The 13,359-nt window shown below is 54.5% G+C and overlaps 1 protein-coding gene across 1 annotated transcript; it reads left to right on the top strand.

Annotated features, from left to right (window-relative positions):
• Positions 1-842: 842 nt before the first annotated feature.
• Positions 843-10,678, top strand: ENDOD1 (endonuclease domain containing 1). The gene is made up of 2 exons (XM_013178185.3): positions 843-1,565; positions 7,520-10,678. The coding sequence occupies exons 1-2, from the start codon at positions 1,221-1,223 to the stop codon at positions 8,639-8,641; spliced, it is 1,467 nt and encodes a 488-aa protein (XP_013033639.3). The 5' UTR covers positions 843-1,220; the 3' UTR covers positions 8,642-10,678.
• The last annotated feature ends 2,681 nt before the right edge of the window (positions 10,679-13,359 follow it).

The following is a 13,359-nucleotide window of genomic DNA, read 5'->3' as shown; positions in this document are numbered from 1 at the left end:
GAATGAGAGTCTTAGAGCCCGGATTATTTTTAGCACTTTTACAGGCTCCTTCTCTGACCTTGGGCAGGAGCTTTAGCAACCCTCCGTCCCGTTGCGTCACGTACAATATGGGCTATATTTGCAATATAGCCTCATTTGCAGCTGAGAGCTGATTGAACCTGGGGACTGTTGCTTGGAAATCGCTGCGATGATATGAGACAGCTTTGTCTGAAAACAACCTGTGAGCTTTCAGCACCTCGTATTTTTTAAGGTGCTGTCGGCAATACATCTGATCATATTTAACTTCTAGGGTGGGAAACTGCACATTTTCTTGACCCTGAGGAAATGCTGTGCAGCCTCCTTTCCATCCCCACTATTGTGAGAGCATTAATTTTCCCAGTCACCGAAGTAATACAGCCTTTTGCCCAGAAAAATTCCGGTATAGGGCAGGTGATAGCTCTGCTGATCATAAACTTGAGCAGTGTTTTCATTCCCTTTAGACAGATTTTTTTTTGTCAGTTCTATGTTTGGTCAGGCATCCAGAGACGGCTGTGACTGGGGCGTGTGATCCAAGGGTCTCTGCCTTTCTGCCTCCCGCAGGGGAGGTTCTGCCAAGGTGTGCTGATGCTGCTCTGCAGGAGGATTTCGGATGCCCCATCCAGCTCCAGGAGAGTGCCATTCCCGGGCTCCTGCGTAGCACAGTGCTGGCAGCAATAGCGATGATAGACACCCCTAAAAGGGGCAAAGTGTGTTCCCAGCAGCATTAGTAACCTGCTGCCTCTCTCTTTCCTCTCCTCTCCCTTCCTCCCACTCCCTCGGCCAGGCTCGTGGCTGGCCAGAGCAGCCCACACCTTCTTCTGGGCGGTGGATCCGACTTTGCAGCATCCCCCCTGGCAGCCCCAGGAAGATTTCTGGCTGCGTCAGCCAAAATTCCTCCCGGGGACTGTGCTGCAATGCAGACACCACACCCCGCTGGTGCTGCTCAGCTTCCGACCAGCACCGCCGAGGGCTTTCCTCCTCCTCCTCCCTATTAGCCCCGATGATTTTGGGTTGGCCGGCATCACCTCCTCGGGACCGCGGTGCCCGCAGCGGGTGTCGGTGAGGCATCGCTGGCGTGCGGCTGCTGCCTGCAGAAGCGCTCGCTCCCCGCAGGGACCCGCGGGTTTCAGATTTCATTTCCCTCGCACGCTACACCCCAATTCCAGACCCTTTCTGGCTCTGCCGCTGCATGGACGCAGAGCATGGGTCCTTCGCCGTATCCAGCGCAAACAGACAGCTCCCGGGAGTGGACCATGAAGACGTCAATTTTATTTTGGCTTTGCATCTCGGTTTTCCCCGGCTTTTCCCAGGGCAGAGTCGTTGGAGAGGACGAGGCTGGTTTTGCTGAGTGCAACGTGTTTTTCCCCGGACAAGTCCCACCAGAAGGATTCACTGAGCCCTTCCACGTGAAAATCTGTCAGCAGTACAACAGGGAGCCGCGCTTTGCAACCCTCTACAGTACCAAGGACAAAATCCCTCTTTATTCAGCTTTTAAATACACAAAAGCAGCCCAAAATGAGGAGGAGAGCTGGCTGGTCGAGCCACAGGTAAGTCAGTGTTTCCTTCGCTGTAAATCAAATGTTTTCTGGGCACATTTCCTGGTGTGAAGCTGTTAGCAGGGGGGAGGATTTTAACAAAAGATCCTGGAGCTCTGTGGATATTTGTGACCCCCCCTTTTGATATTAATTTCCTATGAGCAGAACTTAGATATTTTAGCGCTTGGAACTGAACAAACAAACAGTTCCTGGTCCCACGGAGCTTGTCAGGAGAGCTGGGAGGCTTTTGGGTGTGAAACGCAGCGCGGGGGCAAGGAAAGCCACCTCTGCACTAGATGTCCCTCTGCCCTGCCTCGCTGGCAGGGCGGCACTGCCGGTGGGTGACGGGGTTAAACATCTCAGCGCCAAGCTGAAGTTTGCTCTGCTGCCAGCCCGATCCCGGTGCTGATAAGAGCTGTTTAGCCTCACGGCGCGGACAAAGTGTGTGCTTGTGGCTCGCCACCTTGACTCGCAGTGTTACAGTGTGCCTCGGCTGCAGATTTGGGCAGGGAAGGGAGGTGCCGTGTCCCGCAGCCAGGTGTGTGGTGCAACCCGAGCGTTGCTGCAGCCTCGGTGGGGTTTGTCTCCCCTGGCATTCACCGTGTTCAAGCAGCTCCATGAGTCTGTTATATTTAAAAGAAATCCTTAAAAATTTGCCGGTGCCTTATGGGAACAAGTATGCCTCACCTGAACTCTTCCTTAACTATTTTTTCCCTACATTTCAAAATTTCTAGCAGTGATTGTTTTGTAGCACCCTAGCTGAGCTCAGAGCCGAGGCAGGCGCAGGGTGAGGGCAGGGTGCTGAGCTGGGTGCTGGGGCGTGGTTGCTGTATGCAGGCAGGATGGGAGACCCCCCCTTGTCCCAGGAGAGTGGCAGTCATGCTGGTGGCCCCCATTTGGGTGATGAGACACCAGGACCAGAAGGTCAGGGGAAGGGGAGACTGAGAGCTGGTGGCCCTGTCCCCACCTCAGACTCACCTCAGGGCTAGGCTGGTGTGCCCTCCTTCCACCATGCGTATGCCTGTGAGAGGTGTCCTCTTGCCCTTTGGAGACAGAAGATAGATTTTAGCAGACTGCTCTTATGGAGATGAGGAAGGGTGAGGAGTTTTTAGAGCACAAACTGCACCTAGCCGAGCGAGCAACTGCTGTCAGAGTGGGGACGGCGAGGCAAGGTGGCCAAGATGGCGTCCTTGAGGCCCGTCGTCACCTCTGGCCACCATGCCTCCTCCTGCTCCTCACGGCCTGACTCACCGACCTGCTCGGGCAGCCTTCCAGCGCCTGTCACCGCACCTTCCCTGCCCGCTTCTCCAGCACCTCCCTTCGTCTCGTTCACCTGGCCCTCACGCCTCGACCACCTCGTGGTTGTCCCTGCTAATGCTCCTCAGCCCCAAACCTTGTGTGTCCTGCCTCAGAAACTTGCCTCGGCCCCAGAAACAGTTGGCTTGGCTCTACATCCCATGAAGGCAGGCTGAGGGAGTTGGGGTTGTTCAGCCCGGAGAAGAGAAGGCTCCGGGGAGACCTTACAGCGGCCTGCCAGTGCCTAAAGGGGGCTACAGGAAAGCTGGGGAGGGACTCTTTGTCAGGGGGTGTAGAGATAGGACAAGGGGGAATGGCTTTAAAGTAGCAGAAGATAATTCTACCTTGAGTTTCTGTGGCTTCCCACCAGTGAAGCCCTGTGCGATACTGTGGGAATAGGTTGCTCCTAGCTGACACTCGGCTGTGCTGATCAGTGACAGGGTGAGACAGCTGAGGGCTTTGAGAACTTTTCTTCCACGGAGCAAGCTGCTCTCACCTGTGCTAAACAGAAAAAAATCTCCTGGACTCTCTCACCTCCCTCCTTCCTCCTTTCTGTTGTTTTCTGAGTAATTTGTTTGCTTGTTTTGTTCTTTTTTTTGACTCAAATGCATCCTTTAACTGACACCATGGCACACACTTGAAGGGATGCTCCACATTTTCCCTTGTCTGATTCCTGATTAAGATGTAGGTCTGTACTGGGGACCAGTGAGCTCCAGGTGAAAGAAGCCTCACCAAGTGAAACAAGATGAGGTCCTGGACCATAGTGAAGGGGACAGCTAAGGAAAGATCCCAGTATGGGCAGCTTGGAGGAGGCTTCACTGTGGATGGGGACATCACTGAGCCCTGTGTCTGAAAGCCCCTGTGCCACATCAGGTGGCTTTACTGGGGGACGAGGGAGGACAGAGCAAAGATCATCTCCCTCCTGCCTACCCAAATCCCCCACTGGAGCCAGTTTCATGGTGGTTTTGATCAACAGCGTGTAGTGGAGAACTCGTCCCTTGCTAACTCAATGCTGAACGCCTTATGGGGCTGCAGGCTCCCCCAGGTAAAGGCTGGAGGGGGAGGAAGAAAGGCTGGGGCAAGGCTGTCAGCTGGTGGGACAGGGCTCTTGTGGTCTTTCTGGCTCAGAGGGACCGTGCCTTAGGTGTGCAGCAAGGCTCAGGTCAACACTGATGCAGGAGGGGAAAGTGGAGAACGGATTTTGTACCTATCATGTGTATTCCTATCAAGGCTGAGTCAGGTAAAGAAGAAAGGTCAGCTGGTCCCTAAAGGGAGCTCTTCACAACACGGGCTCTGCAGCAAGGCCCTGAAAGATTGTGCTGTTTTCTGCATAACTTCCTCGCTGAGACAGGGATAGCCAGGTACAAACAGGCTGAACTGTGCAGTGGCATGCACTTATTTCTGTGTGCATGCACACCCACACGCAGAGATACAGCAAGCAGGAGGAAATCACTATAAAAATGCCCTCTGCACGCTGGTGAGTGACTCAGGGTTGTCATGTGCTTTTTTTTTGTTGTTTTTATAACAGATCGTGATCTATGTTGTGAGGGCACTGTCTCACTCCCTATATGCCTACCTCCTCAGGAATGCGTGTACCAGAAACAAATGCCAAATGTAGCACCGAGGTAGTCATCGGATGAGAAATAAGAGGAATGTCAGCTACACCCAGTGCTGATTGGCAGCTGGAAACAGTGAATTAATCCAGGAACCAGGACTGCTGAAAAATGAGAGGCCAGGAGTGTCCTGATGAGCAGGACACTGATGGGAAGCCCCCAGGCTTTGGTCCCCAAACCTGCTCTATTGCTGACTTGTTAAGGGTAAGAGCAAGCCACTACGATGGCTTTCACCTTGTCATGTTTTGGTCATCTGAAAGCCTGTGGTTTGGTCAGGGTCTTGGCTTGAGAGAGAGGGAGAACACAGGAGTTGCTTTTCCTCTCCCAAAATAGGACAGGCTGGGTGAGTCGCCTTGTGTTTCCATCTGATGGATGATTTCCATCAGCCAGAGGACCAAGGTGGGATTTGCATCACCCAGCCGTAGTTACATCCGAGCTGCCTTTCCTCGCAGCCTTGGTAGGCCATCGAGAGAAGCAGGTGCTCCTGGAGCCACCCATGAGCGTCCTACAACAGAGCCGTCAGCATGAGGTTCACCCCCTTCTGCAAAATGGCAACCCCCACTTTACGAGGCACATTTAATATTGGTAGGTGCTTGGACTCGATTCTGCACAGGTGCTTGGATGCATAATTTATTTTTAAGTCCCCCCGGGAATGAGGTGTTTACTTGTCTGCTTGGATCTTGCCCCGAGCTATTGCAGGGTATTTCAGCAGGTGGATTGCAGCCGGCTCCATGGACGCAGCTAGGCTCTTGCTGCGACACAACCCAAAGGCTTTTTGGAGCAGTGAGGAGAGGCAGCTTGCATGCAGGTTAGATGCAGCGCAGGAGCCGGCATGCCTTTGGGGCTGAGTTACAGGAGGCACGAAGCACTCAGCAATGCGTGAGTGATTACAAACCACACCGTGAGTTATTATAAGCACCAGCGCGCGGTGATGTCAGAGCCTTACGCATGCACACAGCCACATTTTTTGTGTTCTTTCCTAACTGCGCCCAAACAATCCCAGTGGTATGTGCAAATCCCTGCAGCCGAACAGGTAACCGGGCACATATTTGCTTGATAGGCACCTCCAGGAATGCATGCATCAGCTCCTCACCAGAGAAATTCAGGTCTACGCCATCTGCTGCTTGCAGGCTGGGATTCCCTGCAAGGAGGCAGAGCTGAGTGGTCTCAGCTCTCCGTGTTGGGGGGACAGCACCTCGGTCTGCCCCCTTCTTGACAGACTAAATGCCCTTTAGGCTGTCAAAAAGGCTGCAGGGTCCTGAGCAGGAAAGGGGCTGCAGCACTGCAATGGGAGCAAGAAGGGACGAGAGCTCCCACCCTGGAAGGGTGTTAGGCTCAGAAGGGGGCACAACACCGTGATCTTATCGAGACAACAGGGAGGGTGGCAGGGAGGGACTGTGATCCTGTGGTGTGCAAGGCAGCAAAACGCTGCCCAGCTGCAGCCCAGAAGCTCTAGGGCGAGCTTGTGCTGTCTGAGCAAGGGGTGCGGAGTAAGGCAGAAGGCTTTTGAAGTGCAGCCTTCAGAGAAAGCTAAGACTTGTGCATCCGCACGTAGGAAGCCTGCCAGTCCCGAAGCAGTAAGCCCCGGCTGTTTCAAAACGAAGCAAGAACCCTCCTAGCCGGCAGCCGGGGGTAATGCAGCCCTGTGACATGGCTTGTGCTGGCACCCTGACCGGCCCTGCTGCAGAGGCAGCCCTGAGGCCAGCCTGCAGGGGCTTGCCTGATGCGAGAAGCGACCAAACCACGGTTTGTACAGCGGGGCTGATGGCTGGCCGCCTACACTGAGCGCAGAGTGCAGGGGAGGTGGTGCAGGAGCTGTGGCACCGAGGGGGTGCCAGCGCCGTGTAAGTTTAAAGCACCTAAGTAGTGGACATCTGTCCAGCTGCGGGAGAGCCAAGGGACCAGGAAGGGTGATGGGGGTCATTCAAGGTAGAATACGAACTTTTTGCCCTATATGTCTCAGAAATGCGTATTATTCAGTGCAGAGAACAGTCTAGGGTCCAGGAGCCAAGAGAACAATTTAATCGGGCCAGCACAATGTTGGGAGCAGAAACAGAGACAACACGAGGCAGTGACTGCCAGAGCCCGCCTGCCACCCCTGAGTTGCTACCAGCACGCTCACCCTCTAATCTGGGGAAGAAAATGGCAATCTGGAGAGGCTGCGGTGTCGAGAGGGGTGACTAAGGAGCAGGCAGAGCTGCGGCCGCCTGGGAAAGCCCTGAGCGCACCGCGGTGCCCAAAATCTCCTGCTCCCACCGCTTATTACCTCCTGGCCCGGCTGCGTGCAAGGCGCCAGGAGGGGCTGTTACCGCCTCGGGGTCTGGCGGGTGGGAAGGACAGACACGGGCACATAGCATGGATTCCACTGAGGACCTGCGGCGACAGCGTCCTCGCCCACATGATGCTGGGAGGTCATTAAAGACGAGGTTCAGACTGCTAATGACAAGCCCGGAGCTCGCTGGCACGTCTGCGGTCAAGGCAGTGAAATTCAGGTCACCTGCCACCGTGTACGACCTATTCTATGAGTGCAGAGGGGTAAATGCCTTCTCTAGGCATCCTACGTGTCGTGGATTTTTTCCTTCATTGCTTAGATTTGATAGTTCAGGGACTCTGGGTGGCTTGTTGGAATTAAAAGCGCTGCAGTGCTTGGAGGTGTGACCACCTGAGGAGCTGAGAACATGGCTCTAAATCAAGCCATCTGTTAAAAATCCCTTCCAGGTTTTCCCTTAGCCATACCAAACATCTCTTCTAGAAAAAAAAAACAACACAAGTTGGAGGCTTAGTGGAGGGTGGCAGGTGAGATGCCGGAGGCTGCCCTGTGCTGCAGGCCAGAGTGGAGAGCTGCGACCAGCCCTGGCTGCCTAAATGCGTTTGGCAGGACAACAAAGTGCGGTGTATGCTCCCCCGAGCAGCTGCAAGGACAACGAGGAAGGATCTCAGGGTGTGATCCGTAGCGTGCAGTAGCAGCCCTCATGGAGAAGACACTTCAGGGCTCATTTTACACCGTGTTTTAGGAAGGCAAATTGCACGCACTAACTCTTCTCTCTGCCATTTCAGATAGACGACCCAGACAACGACCAGCACGAGATGGTGCTCGAAGCCGATCTCGTTGGCACGGTGGCCAACCTTGGTGCCAACCAAGCCCTGACCTCAGACTACATGGGCTCTGGTTACGAGCGAGGGCTGCTGAACCCCAGCCTGCTCAACGAGGAAGACTTCCAGATGGCCACCTACACGCTCACGAACGCCGTCCCCCTGAGTCCCTCTCTGAGCAAAACCTGGCACAGAGACATCGGGAGGGTGGTGGAGCAAGCCCTGGCCCCTCACTGTTCCAAGAAGGACCATCTGTATCTCCTTGCGGGCGCGATTCCTTCCAGCGTCCGGGTCAAAGGCAAGGTGTCGGTGCCCGAGGTGCTGTGGCTGGCAGCGTGCTGTGACGCTGCAGAGGGGTGGTCTCTAGGGCTGGTGAAAAAAATCAGCGATGAAAACAGTTTGGCAGACCTCACGGTGGGCGAGCTGGAGAAGCAGCTCCTAGCAGGGGTTGACCTCTTCAAGGGCAACTGTGGAGAAGACACCAAAAACAAGGAGAAAGTGGAAGCAATACTGCAAGCTGTCGGCCAGATCCGGTCCGGGGGACAAGTAGGAACGAGTGAAAAGGAGAGTGGCTTGGTGAGAAAAGTGGCTGGCATCATTGCCACCCCTTTCATCAAACTTCTGGAACTCCTCATCTACCTGTTTGTGGAGCTGGTGAAATATACGTTTTATTTCCTGTGGCTTGTTATCAAGCGGGTTGGCAGCACTGTTCTGGACGGAGTCTACAGCCTGTGGAACCAGGTGGTGTCCTTCCTCAAAGCCATCAGCATGGTGCTCATCAGCATCCCCTACGACTTGGGAAGGGTTGTCACCAACATCTTCCTGGGCTTTCTGGAAATCGTTCAAGACGTGGCGTTCCTCACCTACAGGATTCTGCGCATCCCCGTGGGGTTTGTCCTCCACCTCGCTGCTTTCCCGTACTACTCCATCTGTGCCATCCCCTCTGTCCTCAAAGACCTGGCCGCTGGGATCGGTGGCACCTTCTCGCTGGCCGTTGATGCCACAGCCAGTCTTCTGCACGGCTTTTATTACGTGGCCAGCCACATAGCCAAACGGTTTGTCCCTAAAGTCTCCTCAGGTGACTGACGGGGGTAGAAATCAAGGCCGCAAAGACGTAAAGTGAAAGAGGAGCTTTAAGATACGTGGCCAAACGCTGTCAATTTCATTCTGGTATTTATTATAGTGACGTTAATAATAATGAACCAACCGGGGAGTAACAGGGAGGGCCGAGGTAACTTCGTCAGGGGACACCACCGCTGCAACTCAAACTCTGTCTATTTTAAAGCATTCGGATCCTGTCGGTGCGGGTCACAAAGTTTCTGTGGTTTGCAGATTCCAAGCTGCTTCCTCTGGGGGATGCTCTCTAAGCGTGGCACGAGGCTGTTGCTTTCCCACTGAGATAGCACTGAGACCTATGCGCCCCTGCAGAAGCACATCCCGTGGGGTGGAGGTTCTCGTCTGGGGGGGAATTCAGTTTCTGAAGCCTGCAGAAGGGAAAAGGAGAGCAGGGTGCGGGGGTTAGGGGTTGGGCGGCGGGGAGGGAAGGGGGCTGGTTCCTGCTGCTGGTTGCACTGCTCGCTTCTCTGGGTCCTGTCGGTGGAGCCCGAGGAGGAATTTGGCCGGGTGTGCTTCGTAGCTCCTGGGCCTTGGCCCTTCAAGGCAGCTGAAACCATGCGGATCTTGCTGTGAGGAAACACCAGCTTCTAGTTCTTTCCTACAGGGGGAAAACATTTCCCCTTTGCCATACCAAGCTCTCTTCCCCAGAGCTGTTCCTCGCTCCCTGGTGACCACTGAAGATCTCAGCCCCAATTCCTCGCCCTGGCCGGTGGGCTCCAAAGCCTGGTAGAACCTCGTGGGTCATGATTTTGGCTTTGAGTCAACCCCATCTGTCAGTGACCGGCCTGCCCTGCCTCTGTTCAGGGCTACCAGTTCATCCAACACAAAACAACGCCTCCGTGCTGCAGGATGGTGCCCAGGCGGGGAATTGGAAATGTTGTGGCTATCCTCCTTAGGCGTGCTGTGAAAGTCCAGCTCAGGTGGAGAAAGTGGTCCTCCCGTGCTTTTCTGCAGGACAGAAGAAAAGTGGCTCTGCCCTTCCCAGCAGCCTGGCTCGGTGGCAGCAGTGATGTCCTTACCGAAAGGCACCTGGGGAACATGGGGCAGGCGATGAGCGGGGAGCATGGGGGGAGTTTTGCTGCTTGTTGCCCAAAACCCCATCCAGCCTGGCCTTGGGCACCTCCAGGGATGGGGCAGCCACAGCTTCTCTGGGCAGCCTGTGCCAGGGCCTCACCGCCCTCTGAGGGAAGGATTTCTCCCCCCCTAAGGTGGCTGGGGGCAGCCCCGTCCAAGCACCCCACGAAAGGATTGCTTTAAGGAGGAAAGGTGGCCTCCCGGCAAGCAGCGCTGGCTTCCTTCATGAGGGAAGGCAACTTTTTGTGCTCATCGGGGTCTAATCAGGTAAAGTCAGCAATATTTGACAAATCCCTCCTTTGTCTTGAAGCTGTCACTAGAGGGATTTGGATTCCAGGGGCACGGTCGCGGCTCCCAGCAGAGAGGCAGCAACCCCCCCTGCACCCAGACCCAACTCAGCATCTAACACGCAAACGCAACCCAAGCTGCCCCCCCACGTGCCCCTCTCGTGCCTTATGCATGGCCTGTGGCCTGCCCGAGCCGTGCCTGGCGCGAGGGCGATGCCCAGCACACCGGGACGTCGGTGTGGCCACATCTCCACCACCGTTGCCACCCAGCCCAGCGAGGTTCAGGCCAGCCCATGGGCACGTCTCCGCGCTGCAGCCTGGTTGCAGGGCCCCTTCCACCCAGGAGGCTGCAGCACCGGAGGGTTTGGGCAGACGTGGGGCTGTATTGAAACGGTCTGAACACGCTCAGATTTCAACCGTGACGAACCCTAACCAGCACAGGTCGTTTTTCTTCTCTGCTGCATGTCTGAGCAGGCAGTGGGAAATCTGCCTGAAACACCCAGTAATTGTTACAGAACAAGCAACATCCTGCTACAGACTATTGCTTCAGATTATTCTTATCTGGGCATGATTTATGGCTTGTGAGCTTTACTCTGTCCTAGGAAATGTATGGCTTTAACAAAATAAAAGTTACTTTTCCAAAGAAGGACTGGTATCACATTTCTGTCCCAGTTGCAAACAAGATAATGCAGCCCAGCAAGCTCAGGCTAATCAGGAAAGTAAGAGCAGCATAGTTGCTCTTTGTTAAGGCCTGACATCTGATATTAATGGCCCTTTTCTACTTTTAAAACACCTTTGCATTTTCAAAAACGTATTCATTAGGCTACGGAGTACGTAGGTAAGAGCTGGGGGTTGCAGGCGACACGTTTAGCTACGTAAGTGCCAAAAGAGGTGTGTGCTCAGACAGGCTGGCATGAGGTGGGACAGGACGGGAGCAGGAAAGGAGGTTTCCAGGTGCAGGAATGGGGGCTGTGGGCTCCCCCTGCTCTATGTGGCCATCAGCTCCCTCTGCCCATGTTGGCTGGGGCTTGCGGCAGCAGAAGAAAAGGGGGAGACTGGTCCTCAGTGGCTGCACCTGGGCAGGTCACCTTGGCTGTTTTGCAGCTGGTAGGGAGAAAAACTCACTTTTGTGGGATGCTGCTCACTTGGCCAGTATGAGCAGACCTTTAGAAGAAGACCAGTTACCCCCTAGGAGTAGCTGCTCTCCTCCACCGACCACAGACAGCCGGGGGTGAGTAAGCGAGGTGTGGGCACCTGCTTAGTGCAGACGCCTCAGTGCACAGAAGAGGAGCCCTCAGCCACAGGTGGACCAGGAGGCAAAGGGCTGACCGTCCTTATCTTTACGGGGATGATTACGAGTCACTCACAGGGCAGGGAAGGCGATGTGAAATGATCTCGCCTCAACCAGATCACCCAGCCCTTCAGCACAGGAGCTTCTGCGCACCCCGATGTGACCCTGATCGCAGTTATCTTCGCTCTGGGGTTGGGCCCAGAGAAACGAGCCATGCCCTATAAGCACAGCAGCCCTGGCAGCACGACTCACAGCCCCCAGCACTGGGCTCAGGTCCTCCCAGCCCCACCTTGGTGCCATTGTACATTTTGGAGCTGCTCCTCTCTGCACAGACCTCCAGCGCTTCCTCTCTGCAGACAGGGGCTGCTGCAGCTCAGAAGGGAACCGAGCGGGAACCGAGCCCTTCTTGTTCACAAGTTCTCTCTCCAGCTTAGGCAGTGCCAGCAAATGAAAAAGGTATCAGAAAATACCTACAAGCATAACTTGTTTGGCCAGAAAGGATTGCCTGGGAGCATAAAGTGCAAGGCGTGCCTGCGGTGTGCGCGATTGCGATACCCCACAATTGGCACGGCGTGATTTCTCTCCTCTGCACGGCCTCGGACCTGCTTCGATTCGCGAACGTGTCTCACACTGGGTAACATCTGCCACTGATTTCAGCAGAACTGGTGTTTTCAGCCAAGCAGAAAGGCCTGCAGATTTCCCAGCCGTGTTAGTATTACAGCCGGCTGGAAAATCTCCAAGGAAATAGATTGTCAGAAAGGGATGATTTATCAAACGGGATATATATATATATATATATTCACAGTAATTTGTCTTTTCTAGTGGAAAAGGCTTTTCAGGTCCAGCTTGGAAGAAGGACCAGAAACATCCAAGAGCAGTGCACAGTCTGGATTTGAAGTGTAGATGTGGATGCTGAGCACTCTCTCCTGCCTAAGGGCAAGCCTGGCGTGTGAACATGGCTGTCTCCAGCCCAGAGGGGTGCCCACCTTACCTTCTGTCTCATTTTCTTCCATTTTCAAGTGTGAAAAAACCTGTTTCCTTTCCAAAAGTACTGAAATAGTGACCATTTTCCTGAGAGGCAGATAACCTTTTCCACCCTGCTCCGGTGAACAGAGCCCAGCCCGGCATCTCCCCAGAGCCAGCAGCAAGGTCACCTGCAAAGCTGAAGCTTCAAGTTCTGCCATTGATAACTTACCTTATTGACAAATTCATGTTTTAAATTGATATAACATGGTGGAGAATGGATATTTAGAGCAGATGTCACTGTGTGTTTACCGCTGTGATAGTGTAGGCGTTTCTGAACCTCCTGGAGGCTGCTGGTAGAAATGGTTGGGGACCAGAGGCAGCGGGTGGGCTGGGGGAGCAGCAGGAGCTCCTTGCTCCTAGGGGAAGGACAGCAGCTGGGTGGGATGTTTCAGACCCGGTGGACAGTAGCTAAAAAGTGAGCAGTAACGACTGAGAAGTGGTCTCTGCTCGGTGCTGATGCCAACAGGCTGCTGAAATGAGTGGAGCGGCCACGGAGGTGTGACGTGACAGGCTCCAGAAGCCATTGCTGCCTGGATTTATGCCGCCCAAGCATGGGCAATAAAATCTCTTACCTGCGTGCCTCCATTCAGTGCCTCGTTCGCTAGGCTTTAACCTCAGCCAGAGGCCTAAAGCTGTGGCCCGTGAAGCCCAGTTTGGGGCTGGTGGCTGAGGGGGCTCGTCCCAACCACTGAGACCTTGGAGGTGCCCCTTGCCACAGACCCCACAGGGTACAGGAGGGGTGGGCAAGTGCACCTCCAGCCCTGCAAGTTGGCCTGGCTTGTGTGGAGTGAGGAGCTAAGAAATAGTTGGAAAAATGTAACCTCAGCATGAGCGTGGCCAGAAATGGGGTCCAGTAATTTTATGCATCCCCACGTCCTGTAATGCCACAGATCACCTCCCCCCAAGCCGTCAGAATGAGATTTTGTGGGTTGGGATGTGTCTGAGAACCTGGTGGCTGTCCTTTATTTCCCTCAGTATTCAAAGTCTTCTCCCTCAGCCGGTCTCAGCCG

Source organism: Anser cygnoides, chromosome 1, assembly GCF_040182565.1.
Source record: "Anser cygnoides isolate HZ-2024a breed goose chromosome 1, Taihu_goose_T2T_genome, whole genome shotgun sequence".
Taxonomy (NCBI): domain Eukaryota; kingdom Metazoa; phylum Chordata; class Aves; order Anseriformes; family Anatidae; genus Anser; species Anser cygnoides.
The sequence above is the reverse complement of the archived record's forward strand: the minus strand, read 5'-3'. Positions and strand labels throughout refer to the sequence as shown.